The sequence below is a fragment of the Rhincodon typus genome, chromosome 10, assembly GCF_021869965.1.
Source record: "Rhincodon typus isolate 14 chromosome 10, sRhiTyp1.1, whole genome shotgun sequence".
Lineage (NCBI taxonomy): Eukaryota > Metazoa > Chordata > Chondrichthyes > Orectolobiformes > Rhincodontidae > Rhincodon > Rhincodon typus.
Genome location: NC_063341.1, coordinates 21,498,774 through 21,512,827, shown reverse-complemented (window position 1 = coordinate 21,512,827; position 14,054 = coordinate 21,498,774). Strand labels below are relative to the sequence as shown.

General features: G+C 36.8%; 1 protein-coding gene across 2 annotated transcripts in view; it reads left to right on the top strand.

Moving 5' to 3' along the window:
* dph5 (diphthamide biosynthesis 5) overlaps positions 1-14,054 on the top strand; it is a 62,197-nt gene that overhangs the window by 10,914 nt on the left and 37,229 nt on the right. For both annotated transcript variants that reach the window (XM_020514949.2, XM_048601604.1), the window contains exon 4: positions 1,639-1,747. In XM_020514949.2, the coding sequence (XP_020370538.1) occupies positions 1,639-1,747 (109 nt within the window). The remainder of the gene's footprint in view (positions 1-1,638; positions 1,748-14,054) is intronic.

Genomic DNA, 14,054 nt, shown 5'->3' with positions numbered 1-14,054 from the left:
GATCAAGAAATTAGTGTTCTCCACTGTACCCACATCTGACAATGGTAATCTCACAAGAACCACGTGTATCTGGAGTCATTTGTATAACTGAAACTGATCCAGATTTAATGATCATTGAGTTGTCTGGAAAGGAGAACTTTGAATTGTTTCAATAAAAATTCCATTGTAATACTGGAATGCAACAAAATGAGAACTGTTGCCTATTTTTATGCAACTGGTATCTCCAGGATTTTAATGTAGGCTCATTACCCATGATGGCTGCAAGGGAATACTAATTAAAAACCAAGATTTAAACACGAAGCTAACAAGTGTTTGTGTGAAACTTCATTCCCTCAACTGTATAAAAGATATGACTTATACATACAGGCTATTTTTTACAAGAAAAATATCTGACCTGGAATTCTGAAAAAGGAAATTGTGCCCTAAATGATGCAATTGATTATGTAAAAGAAAATTGCCACATTTCTACAGAAATGAATGGCACACAATTCATGATTGTACAGTTAGGGAAACTGCTTTTTCTCATTCCATTTTTTCTAAAACTCAGAAACCTAGGCAAAATCCCAAGGACCATAATGCAGGACACCATTATGGCAACATAATTAAGGGATAAGATTGTTATTTTGGTCAATAAAATGCTGCTAGTATTAATACTCATGAATGGGATGGCTGCAAGAATGCTTACTCATTTGTATGAATGAAGCACAATTATCTTTGTGCATCTGTCCAGGATGTGTCTGGTCAAGCCCCAGCTACTGAAATGAAACGACAGTGTTTGAAACTGATAGTTTCACAAATTATAACTGACAGGTGTGCAGATGTGGGCAGTAAGTTGTCACATTCTTTGGAAACACATGTGTTTTAGCATCCACCATAAATTAGTATTAACATCAGAAAGGTTTCGTTAAAACCAAAGGAAGCCTTTCTGTGAAAATAAGTAACATGTTCTCCTGACAAATTATCCAATATTGAAATCATCCACGTATATGTTCTGTTGATTGCCCTCATCTTATCCCTTAATTATGTTGCCATAATGGTGTCCTGCATTATGGTCCTTGGGCTTTCGCCTAGGTTTCTGAGTTTTAGAAAAAATGGAATGAGAAAAGGCAGTTTCCCCAACTGTACAATCATGAATTGTGTCCCATTCATTTCTGTAGAAATTTCCTCTTTTCCAAAGGTGATTAAAGCAAAACTGCACAACATACAATGTATTATTCAAACTTAACACAGAACACCAAAATTCTGCACAAGCAAAGGTTGGCATTAACTTGAATTCATAATGTCACGTGGGAGGGAGCACTGTGCATGTCCCAAGAAATTCACCAGAGGGAGGTAGAAGAATCTGCCCTGCTGCTGTTTTAAAATAGCAATAGGAGAAACCTTAGAACAGATTGCCTGCTGTACACAGTATGTAACAGAGGGAGACCGTCAACAAGGAAAGGAGGAAATAAAATAGTAATTTAAAACCTTGAAAGCAAAAAGTGCTACCTCCAATTTATGAAGGAATTGTATGGAGCCATGCAGTAGATTACTGCTGGAGCCTGAATTAGGTCAGGGACAGGGTGTGAGATCTTTTGTAAGTTTAATTGTGTCACAATTGTACTTCTAATTTCCAACATTCTTAATGATTTCCTATAGGGCGACAACACATAGTGATCTAGTTCTGCGGGCTGTAAAGGCAGGAATTCAGTACCACGTTGTACACAATGCTTCCATATTAAATGCAGTTGGATGTTGTGGTCTACAGGTAAAGCATTCTTCACTCTGCTTTCTCAGTTTAAAATATGCAGCCATATTTATTGATGTTTTAGATTGTTTATGTCACAGGTCAACTTTCGTATTAACATTGAAACATAGGAGGCCATTCAACCCGTCATGTCTGTTGTAGATATCTATTTTGTAGCTAAATTCTGTAAGCTGAGATGGTAGATATTCTAGCTGTTTTACTGAATAGCATTGTATTAAAAACTGTGTTTTTAACATGTGTTTTAATCATTCTACGTCTGCACACACCATGCAACAAAACTCATCTTTTTTTAATCCTGCCCTTCGCTGATGATGCAAGAAACTGATAAAATTCTTTGTTGTGTAACATCTGAATGCAGGATTTCCAAGTATCAGACTCACTTCAGAGTTGTTTACATGTTTGTATCTTGCCTGTAGACACTAACTTAAAAGCTCAGTAAGTTATCGGAGCTTTTAATGACACAAGAGATTCCTGTCTTCAGACAATGAATTTATTGCACAAGCTGGCATACAGGGGTCAATGTGTTTATGTCTTCTCTGACATTAATATGGCACTTCAATAATCTAAATGTTTTCTCACGATAAGTTAACCTGAATAGTTAAATTAAATGTGTTCGTTTTTGCTGGAGGGCATATCTTAATGCCCTGTCCTGAGATCTTGAGGTAATTTAAAAGGCATCTTGATGGGTACATGAGTAAGGAAGGATTTAAAGGGATATGGACTAAATGCTGGCAAATTGGACTAGATTAATTTAGGATATCTGGTTGGCATGGATGAGTTAGACCAAAGGGTCTGTTTCCGTACTGTGAAACTCCAAGACTATGACTCTATAATGTCCAATTCCCAACACAATCTGTGAAACGGTGAGTGTTGGTTTATTTTACACAACTCAACTGTTTAAGTCCCATTCCACCCCATCCTATCTTACCCCACTCCATACCATAGTTGGAATGAGTTGTTAGTGTTTTGACTTTAAATGTTACAATCACAGTGGTATAAAAATCGAAGGGTTCTTGCATGTTGAGTTGTCAGAATTAAACCTGTTTCAGGAATTTACTGCAACACACACTAATAGACAATGGGGCCACTTTGGAAAAGGAGTCAGTTGAGTAGCCACTGGAGCCAGTAAAATGGCCATATTTTATGGGCCTAATAACCATAAAGGTGATGGGCGAATCCATCCATTCATATTCCCATAAGAAAAAGACAGTAGTGCCAAGTTGAGGTTCACCCTGCTTTGGAGTAGAAATAATGAAACTGAGTTAATGCAAGAAGATAATGTGATTTTCACATTTTCAATGCACCCGCCGGAAAACTCAATCACTGTTGCTAATGCAAAGTAGGAAGAAAGAAATCACTTGTGTACAGCATGCTCTTAAAGTTGGTATTGTTCAGCAGAGCTCGAAGTTCATTTTAACATCCGAGACAATTTAACATCTGACATTGTTTTTAACATTCAAAATCTTATTCCTTCCACCTTTCTTAGCCTAATCTTCACTCCTGTGTTCTACTGTCTCCATCCCCTCCCAAATGATTAATCAATTTTGTTTTCCAAAAAGACGGCACGGTGGCTCTGTGGTTAGTACTGCTGCCTCACAGCACCAGGGACCCATGTTCAATTCCAGTCTCGTGTGACTGTCTGTGTGGAGTTTGCATGTTCTCCTCACGTCTGTGTGGGTTTCTTCCAGGTACTCCATTTTCGTCCCGTAGTCCAAAGATGTGCAGGTTAGGTGGATTGGCCATGCTAAATTGCCCGTAGTTTCCAAGGGTGTGCAGGCTAGGAGGTTAGCCAGGGTAAATGTGGGAATGGTGGGATGCTGTTTGGACGGTTGGTGTAGACTTGATGGGCTGGAATAGCTTCTTTCTGGAACGTAGGGATTCTGTGATTCTATTATTTTACTCAGTGACTGTTTACTGAGAAGAACAAATGGAGGAAAGTACAGCCCATTGTGAGGACTTGTCTACTTTATCTTGGAGAAAATGTTAAGGATTATAGTTACCTATAATGGTCTTTCTGGACAGGTCAAAATGCTTGGCTTGCCAATGCATTTTTTATTACTATTTGGAGTTTGTCCTTTCACCAGAAAAGGAAATCTGAAGGAGATGTAAATTAGATCAATCGTGCTACTTTTTTCAGTGAATCAATTTATTAATTTTGTTTCTGTCTAGGGAATGTCATATCTTTCTAAACAGAATGCTTCTCCCCTACTTGTAAAATTTACAAACATATTTATCGAAGTATTGATTTTAATAGGTCAAAAACGAGACAAGAAAGGATGGAGATGGGTAACATCTGTGTATGAGATAAAGGATTGAGATAGGTAATACTTGAAGAAGGAAACCTTCATCCTGGGAGTGGTTCCTCTTGGGAAGCAGTTCCTAACAGTGATTTATTTAAAGGTTACTGTTAAGAAAAATGTTTGATTCATAGTTTAGAGGTGGTTACTTATTTGTTGATGAGACAAATAGTCATGTCACTGAAAGTATCATGGAAGATCCCAAACTTTAACTACGTAATATAACTTTATATTAATGTAGCTGCTCAGTAATGTTTGCCTTTCTCATAGGATTCATTTGTGCAGCAAGCAGATCCTGGTGAAGTACTAAACTCCTGTAATAGCTGATACTGCTTTTTCTGTTATCTTAAAAGTTGTAAGTTCTTAATTTATATCCCGAAACTCGGGTGGATCTGTGTTATGCAGTACTGCAGTGTAAGTAGTAGGAGTAAGGGTCCATAGTGATTATAATACACTTTATCAAATTTCCATGATTGAACTTTTTCTTTCTTTTCTCTTCCATCCATAAAGCTTTCTTCCCTTCTCAATACCTTTTTTTAATTTCAAAGCATCTTCAAATAGCAGTCCTAAGTGACTGTTCTGTATTGTGAGCATAAACAATAAGTGATGCCAGGCTGCCACCTTTATAGTGATTAGAATCAGGAATTTTAGTTGATTATTCTTTCTCTGAACCAATAACGTTGCATTGAAATAACGAAACCCCAACACACTCAGATTCCGATCAGCTAAATCAGGATTGACCAAGAATTAAATGGAAATGTTCTGATTTTTATAGAGCCATAGAGATATACAGCATGGAAACAGACCCTGCGGTCCAACTCATTCATGCCAGCCAGATATCCTATATAAATCCTACATATTTGTTAGCATTTGGCCCATTTCCCTCTAAATCCTTTCTATTCATATATCCATCCAGATGCCTTTTAAATGCTGTAATCATACCAGCCTCCTCCACTTCCTCTGGCAGCTCATTCCAGACACGCACCACTCTGTGTGTGAAAAAATTGCCTCTCAGGTCCCTTTTAAATCTTTCCCCTCTCACCTTAAACTTATGCTCTCTAGTTTTGGACTCCCCTACGCTGGGGAAAAGACCTTGCCTATTTACCCTATCCATGCCCTTCATGATGTTATAAACCTCTATAAGGTCACCCCTCAGCCTCCAACACTCCAGGGAAAAAATGCCCCAGCCTATTCAGACTCTCCCTAAAGCTCAAACCCTTCAACTCTGGCAACATCTTCGTAAATCTTTTCTGATTCCTTTCTAGTTTCACAGCATCCTTCCTATTTTATGATGCACTTGTATCCAGTGCTCTGAACTCTTAAGATTTGGCTGTTCATATTTAAGGAGGCAGAATTCCACATTCGATGCCATGTTCCTTCAAATAGTAGACAGGTTGCTAATTTAGCCTCGTAGCAATTTTCTATTGTGATGAGCCATTAAACACATTGGCACACAATCTCAGGCCAATCTGGTGGCCTCTACCTTGGATATGTTTGTGGTTTTTTTTTGTTTCTATAGAATCTCTGATCTGTCTTGTTAAATTATGCTCTGATGCACCATGATGAACCTCTTTTTCATTTAGAAGCTTCTTCGAATATCTTTTCAAAGAAGCTTTATATCATCCCATCCAAATTTCTCTGTTTCCTGATGTGTTCCTGAAGAGTGTCAAGGATCAATTGTCATAGTTAAAGATAATAAGTAAAAATAAGTTGCTCCTCAGAGACGACTGAGTCTCCTCTGCAGAGTTCATTAAGTGTCACTATTTTGAGAAATCTGGAAGTTACTTTCAGATGCCAGTTAAGTGGTTGTGATATTGTGGTTCTGATAACCCGGGCACGATCAGATTCAGAAATGCATCCTATCCCACAGAGTTAGCTGATGATTTTAAGTGCATGGTGGAGGAGGTCATGATAAATCTTTTGTATTTCTACAAACTGATACAGAATGGAGTTGATGGTTTTAATAGCCTCAATACTTCATGGCTGGGGCTTGCTGTTTATGTATGTTAGTTTCTTGTACGTTTTTTTCAGTGTCTCCAACCTGTTCCCCCGTGCTTTTACAGGATGGAGAATATAAAGGCAGGTAAATGCTTAAAGCCTCCTGTCTGCATATCTAGCAATTGTAGAGCAAAAATAAACTGATCAAGTAGAACGCTGACTGTGTTCAATCAATAGCGTATAAATCTGGAGCGTGGCAGACTGAAACTATATGGTATTGTGGTCAGACTACACCCAAGCATGCATGTCTGGTTTTGTACTGAAACGTAAGAGACCTGTTCAAGCCACAGGCGTGGTACAGAAGAGAACCAGAAGACTTGGTCTTTATCACCACGTGATTAAGTTACGAACAAAGTCTGGAAAAATTGGGCATTTTATCTATGAATTAAGCGTTTGAGAGTGGATCTACTAAATTCCAGAGAGGTTTAATCTGGCACATTAGTTCAAAGTAAATATGAGCTCCAGGAGAAGTTTTTCTAAGCTGATGAGAGGAAAATTTAAGACTGATGTCAGAAAAACGAATCCATTTCGGTAGAACGGTGGAGGAAAAAGACCCTGAAAGTAATTCAAGGGATAGCTAGGAGCTGTAATCAAGAATTTATTTGTTTCCTCAGACAGTGGGGCAGATTGCCTACTTTCTTTGTATCCCAATCTCAAACTGCCATCTGCAGATACTTTTCAGAAATCCATGAAGTAATTTAAATGTGCTTAACAAGCAAGCAGAACCTTTTGGTTCACAACTACGCAGGGCATTGTGATCAGACTTGGATCTTGCCATTGCATGACCACTTCAGACTACTTGCCACTTCTTAACATGCTGAGTTTTCTGGTTAAAGCTCTTTGAAGAGTGACAGGTAAATTCTAATGGAATCTCCAATATCTTGCATTGATGCACTGTCACTCAAAGCTTTCTAACTCATCTTAGATAATCTTTCATCTGATATCCAGTACTAGATTGCAAGATTGAGTAAATCAAATTCAGTTTACTTATAGGGAATTTTTATGGCTGTTTGGGTGCCATATTTTGCAGTTCTGTCCATTTTTTTTTTCCTGAAAAACAAAAAGCATTGGCTTTTATACAGTATGATTTATAAGAGACATTGCCGGCAGGCATATACTGCGGGTTCTGAAAGGATGAAAGAAGGTGGATTAGATTAGCTTTCTAATTCATAAAGATTTTGTGATGTCCTATTGCTCTTCTTCACTGAGTTGTATTTGAGTGGTGTATTACACAGTTGTTGATCGTAATAGAGAAAAACAAAGTTTTAATTATAAGTTCTCAAATAAATTATCTCATAACATATGATAGTTTAAGGAGAATTGCAGGATTCTTTAAGTTTCCTGCAGTCCATTGTTTATAATGAAGCAACTCTGATCACAACTGTAGCCAAACAAGGGAAGAAAAGCCTAACCCTGTACTGTGATTAAGCTTATTAACCACAATCCCAGATACAAAATAAAAACGTAAGATTAGCATTAGGGTGTTCAGATTCTCTGTGTTACACTACTCAGTTAATTTGTGGCAGGTCTGTATCTTAAATTAGCTGCTTGGTTCCATGATCGTTACACTTGCCCAACTGAGATCTGAACAATCTCATCACCTTTTGGGAGAGAAAGTTTGAGATTTGAGTATCCATTGCATGCAAATATATTTCTGACTTTATCCCTAATAAATGAATTTATGATATTTTAGTTAATTTTATTTATTAAAATTAAGCAGAAGTTAAAAATTATTCATAGTTTCTGTATTTCTTAAATCCAGAGGCTTTGAATCAGAAAAGAGATAAAGTTAACTTGAAATAAACAGATACTTGCAATAACATATCACATCCAATTACAACATCCAAAGCACTTGTACGCAACTAATGATGTTTAAATATAGTGACTTTTACTGTAAGGCAATATATTAGCTATTCCTCATGAGCACAAGTAACCTTTTTTGCTCGTATTAAGTGAGGTTAGCATGTCAGCCAGGAAGCAGAACTCCTTGGCCCATCCAATAATTCGGAAAATTAATGCCAATGTGAAAAATAAACATCATTCTATCATGTTTGGACTTCTCAGCATTGGTTTGTGAAGTTCTTCATGTTTCAAAACTGAATTGAACTCTCTCACCAATCACTTCTGTGCTATTCTTTATTTACATTATTCACATGTATAGTAATGACATCAGTCTGTATTGCTTTTATTATCCGAATATTAGTCTCAGAATTGTCTTATAGTAAATATTTTAGTGAGGAAATGCACCAAACCTCTGCGACATTATGGTCATTATTTGGTCCATAGCAACATTAGGTACTTGAGTTTAGTACACCCCTATCCTGTCACTTTATAGGCATGTTTGAGTGCAATCCTGCCTTTTCCTGTGCTCTTCCCCATTTTTAGTTCATTATTTTGGTAAAATATTGTTATAGTAAGCTTTGGTAAGATGCTTTGAAAAATGTGGTTATGAAGTGCCTTTCATGATCTTTGGCTGTAAAGTGTTTTGTTACTGTATGAAATACTTTTTGAAGTACTCTTGTAGCAAACATGACAGCCAAATAGCGCACAGCAAAATCCCACGAGAGTGTAATGTGTTAAATACCAGATAATTTCTGCTTGTGATGTTGTTTAAGAAATAAATTATGATTTTGACAGCAGGCAAAACTCCCCCCATTTTGAATAGTGCCATAAGATCTTGTACTTCCAAACTGTGCACAATATCAAACTTAATTTTGTGATGGTCATTGGAGAGGGACTCAAAGCTTTAAAACTGTGAGGTTTACTTTATACGCTTTGGTTGTGATCTGGTCTCCCACAACTGGTTTGATACCACTTCCCACAGTTGAAGACTAACTGCAACTTAAAATCTTAAAAGCGGTAGTTCAGCAACCCCCCCACATTGTGCTGAGCACACAGTTTTGTTAGAATTGACCAAAATGGAATAACTAATTTAGTTCCAATAAAAGCAACAATGCTGCAGCTTGAACATTTACTACATTGAATAAACTTGTCACCAAATGTGTTGTGGTTCACAGTGACCAATATTCTACAGAAATTACTTTTTTTTTGATAATGCAGCAGTAACCACACCAGGAAAGAAAAGTCTGTTCCACTTTCATGGTTAATTTTATGGGCTCTGTTGTCAGTGTGAAGTTCCTGTTCTTTAATTTTACCTTGACCGCGTTTGTAAAACACATCTGTTTCACTTCATTGCATTATAAACAGCTGTAGTCTCTTTGTGGTAACCAGTACTATTATTTATATAGTTTGACGTGATGAACTACGTATTTAGTATCATGGTGTTTACATCAGTACAGCAACATTCTACTACAGCCAGCCTTTGCTCTGATTAAACTCCTGCTTGATGAGATTTAGAAATTTTGTTTAGGTTGTTTTGGGATACATTGCATTTCTCTGTAGGTAAAGGTTAGTTCCCTCCTGTAATGCTTTGTGCACCGTTAAATCCCAGTATAAAATGTCTCATTGTATGTGATACTGTTGGGGCTGGTTATTCAGATGGTATATGTAACGGACAAAGGAAATGTGACATTAAAAACCTGGTCAAAATTATTTGGCAAGACTGATCTAATAAACTGTGTTTTTGGATTTGTTAATTACATGTTCATATTTTAAATGACCCTTGAATAAACACACATTAAATTTTTCCTAATGATGCTTACAATGTTCACATTTGCAAGTTCGAAGAAACAGATTTTTGAAGATCATATTCCGGACCCCTCTGAATGGAAGATAGGATCATTTTTCTATGAGTTATAATGGACAGGCAAAACCATAATTTTTGGTGCAGAATCTTTCTGAAAGACCAGCTTAGTACTTCAAATCCAAAGCCTCAAAAGATATTTGACTACTACATAATTAAACAAAACATATCAGGCCTCAAATCACTCAACTTCTCATATTTTCAAAGTGAAAAGGTTGAATCCCTATTAACATTGTAACTTGGAAAAGATAAGGTATTTCAAACATGTTGTGCCAAAAATTGGTTAATGCTGCTTTTACTTTAGGGTGTACAAAATTGTGTCCAAAGTGGCAGGTGGCTTGCACCCACACATTCCACATCAGAAAATGATGCACCCGTGGCTCCACAAACATATATTAGAAAATTAGTTTCCTCACATTTATTCAAGGTTTCTTTTGCAAGATTTATTTTCCTCTAATGTAACCCAAAGCCAGTTAAGCAGCAAGTTGTTTGAAGCATCCAACATGCAACTTGCTGGTCTCTTTTAAATGAGACCTAAGGCTATGTATCTGTAGTCTGTGTCTCCCACTTGGCTGACCTCATGAACTTCCTTACCTCATTTTATGCCTCCGTAAAACTTAAGCCCCTAGCACTCATTTTGTCCCTCTAACGCTTAAATTTCTCAAGTCTTTTTGCAGCCTTTTTGCAGCATCCCATTGCAGAATGTTAGATACTTAATGGTAAGCCTGGAAGTCCAAAACCACAGATACTATTCCAGATGTAATTATGGCAGGTATTTGTGAAGGATTAGGAAAATGAGTTTTAGTTTCTAAATAAATGCTGCTCAAGATATTGTAAGCTTTACAGTAATCATGCTCATTGGCTGGCTGGAACTTTTCGCTGAATTAAACTCCTTTTTTGTGATTATACTGACAGACATACATAATATGCTGGAGTTCTGTTTGGAAGTGTTTGATAACAGTATGAAATCACTTTGTCTATCTGTGAACATGGTTGATGGGCCAAAAGTAGTTAAATATGAAAGCAAAATCAAGAATTCCATGTGGATATAATGCTGGAGTTCTGCCCCACCTGTTCTCAGTGCAGGCCTCGCATTCCCCCACTTTACCCTGCATTTATCCCACTCCAGCCACTGCCCCAATTGTGCCTTGCCTCCCTTACCCTTCTTGTGCGGTCTATGCACTTATGATAATGTCACCACACATGGAGCGTAGTGATATCAACAGTGCATGTGTAGGTGCTTCCTGCAGCCCTATCCTGTCAAGGCCCATGACATCTCTGGCTATGTTTGTGCCTGTTTAGTGGCCACATTGTGTTATAGATAAACTCTCTAGATTTTAAATGTACCCTAATCCATCTATCTGATTTCCATATTCCAAGTACAAGTTGAAGCTTTCCCTGCAACCACTAAAATCCATCTTTATGCAAAATTTATCTCCATTATCTCCAACCAATTACATGTACTGTCCATTTTAGCTGACTTTTCATTATTTGTTCATGAACATGGACATCACTGACAAGGCCAGCACTTATTGCACATATGATGTTAGTAAACCTACAGTGCTGTTAGGTCTCCTTCAGAATGATATGTATAACAATGTGTGCAAGACTGACATCTATCCCTAGCTCCCTGTTTATTGTTGAGAAAATTGTTTTAGCTGCTGCTGCTCGTGCTACAAGTTAAAACCATTGGAAAATAAGACCATACTTTCCCACTACAGTACTAAAACTCTAGTCCATTGTTCTAAGTTGTGTATTTCAGTTTAGATCACTACATAATATAAACATATAAAACATGTTCAGATAAGGAAATGCATTTCTAATAGTACAAAGTTTTTTTTTTCTTCCATCATAACAGGAAACATCTTTGCCTTTTCTTGAAGCTGATATTCTGTCTGGTCAGGGTATGCACCAGATAATATGAGCTGAGATAGGATGCAGTATGCTGAATTATGTTTGTCAGAATTGTAATTTTAATTTTGAGAAAACCTTTTTTCTTATGTGATGACAGCTTGTGTTTATGATTTATTTTAAATAAGTGCTGAAGCTCTCTTTATTTTCCATTTCCATAATTATTCATCTGTTCAGATGTCTTGTTTCAAGAATTTATTCATAGATTATAGTGGAGAGCACAGGGAATTGTCTTTTGCTCACTACCTGTTGAAAATAATCTGTACTCCTGTAAAAGAATAAAGATAAAAGAACTTGTCTTTTACATCCCCAAAGTTATAAAATACTTTAGAATCAATAAATTGCTTTGAAAATATCATTACTGCTACTTGTAGCCGAACATGACCATTTTATGCACAGCAAAATCCTACAAACAGCAATGAGATAAATGACTAGTTAATCATTTTGGTGGTGAGGTTGAGTTGTAAATTTGCATGAAACTGGTGTATTCCTGCTCCTCTTGAAACTCCATTGTGGGGTCTTTTGCACCTATCTGAAAAGGAAGATTTGCACTAACATTTGCATTGATACTGATCCTAGATATGTGCTCAAATCCATATTCTGGCCAAGTGTTACCACACTGCAGACACATCGATAGGAAACAATTAGTTACAGTTTTAGAGCCTACATGGGCATGTTCATGCTTCATTTGGTGAATCCTACCAGCATGTACAATGAAGTCAGGAGTGAGTTGTGAACTGCACTGAATCATTTAATCAAAAACTACAATTGCTACAAAAGTGCAAGGTGGTTATCTTTGCCCTTCTTGAGCAGTAATTTCTACAAGGAAAGAAAAATAGAAAAAAATTGTTAATAATTAATTTATCATTACCTCATTATTCAATCAGATCATTTCCAAATTACAGATGATTTGCTCATACAGGAAGACATTACTGCTTATTTAGTTACCAAGTGCTAGATGATTTAATTACAAATGCTATGCTTGGATCCATTGCAAAAGTTAGGCAGTAACATCATTGTCAAGTGGGAAATATTGTTTCATATATTTCTTAGTTTTCTAATGGTATGTGTTCAAAATATTCTCATGAAAGATGCTGTTCCACCACATGTTCTGTGCAAACTAGCTGAATTCAGGCTATAAAAATAAATTCATTAAAGTTTGTTGTCTAGTACATTACTGTCAGTTTCAGTTAACTGTCCACAATCTGATTTTCTTTTTCCCTTCAGAGCTCTGTTTGTTCTCCAGCTCTTCTTTTGCCATTATCAGTGAGCTTTCCTAAACATCTTTCAACAGTCTGTATATTTTTGACCATGATTCTGCCAGACATCCATCAATATTAATTTGATTGCACACCACGTTCATTTCCCAGTCATTGAATCGCTATGTCCTGAACACTGCATCCATTGGTAAATGGAAATCTTGTTCCTTTAAAGTCTTAAGTTTTTTTTAAACATATCTCTTGATTTCAATCAAATATTTACTTTTCCCTTCATCACTACTCTTTCTTCCACTAATAACTATTGCCTTACTATCTTAGCAAGTCTTGGTATCTCTTCCTTGACTCTTATTAGTAAGCCTGTTCCCAGGAAGTATATATCTCTCCTTTTTAACCTATTTTCTCTTCAATAACTCTGAGTCCAAGATTGGCATATTGTTAGCAGAACCTCTCTCATGTGCCTGGATAGGATACCAGAAGAACATTATCACCGGTCAGGAAAACTTGCTGTTGTTTCTAGCCCGAAATCCCTTCCCGCATCAAATTGATTCTTGGCTCTGCTGATTATAACCAATGGTAGCTCCTTCTCTGAACTTTCTTTTCTTGCCCAGCTAAGCTTGGAAACTGTCAGGTGTTATTGAGAGTTATCCAAGTTGAGAACAAATGAATAGCTTTTCCAAATATATATAAACAAGATTAGCACATATCTGTGAAAAATAAGAATAAGTTAAGAAATCGTCTATAAAATGTATGAATGAGACCACTAGCATCATTGAGGGATCGTCGCCACCACTAGAATTACAGTGGTCAAGGAGAAAGTACATCACTGTTTCAGGTCAATGAGATATTCATTAGATGTAGCCTGCTAGTATTCCCCACGTCCCAACAAATTAAAATGATAACAAGCTGATCTACACAAAACCTAGAGGGAAAAATATAGAGAAAACTTTCAGACTAGTTAGAGAGAGAAAATTCTAAAGGATAACATAATGAAGAATTCTTAACCACAAATCAAAATAAATAATAAACATTCTTTGCAAGTTTTTGTTAAAGGGGAAACGCTAACTTGTTAAAAACCAAAAGAACTGCGGATGCTGTAAATCAGGAACAAAAACAAAGTTGCTGGAAAAGCTCAGCAGGTCTGGCAGCATCTGTGGAGGAGAAAACAGAGTTAACGTTTC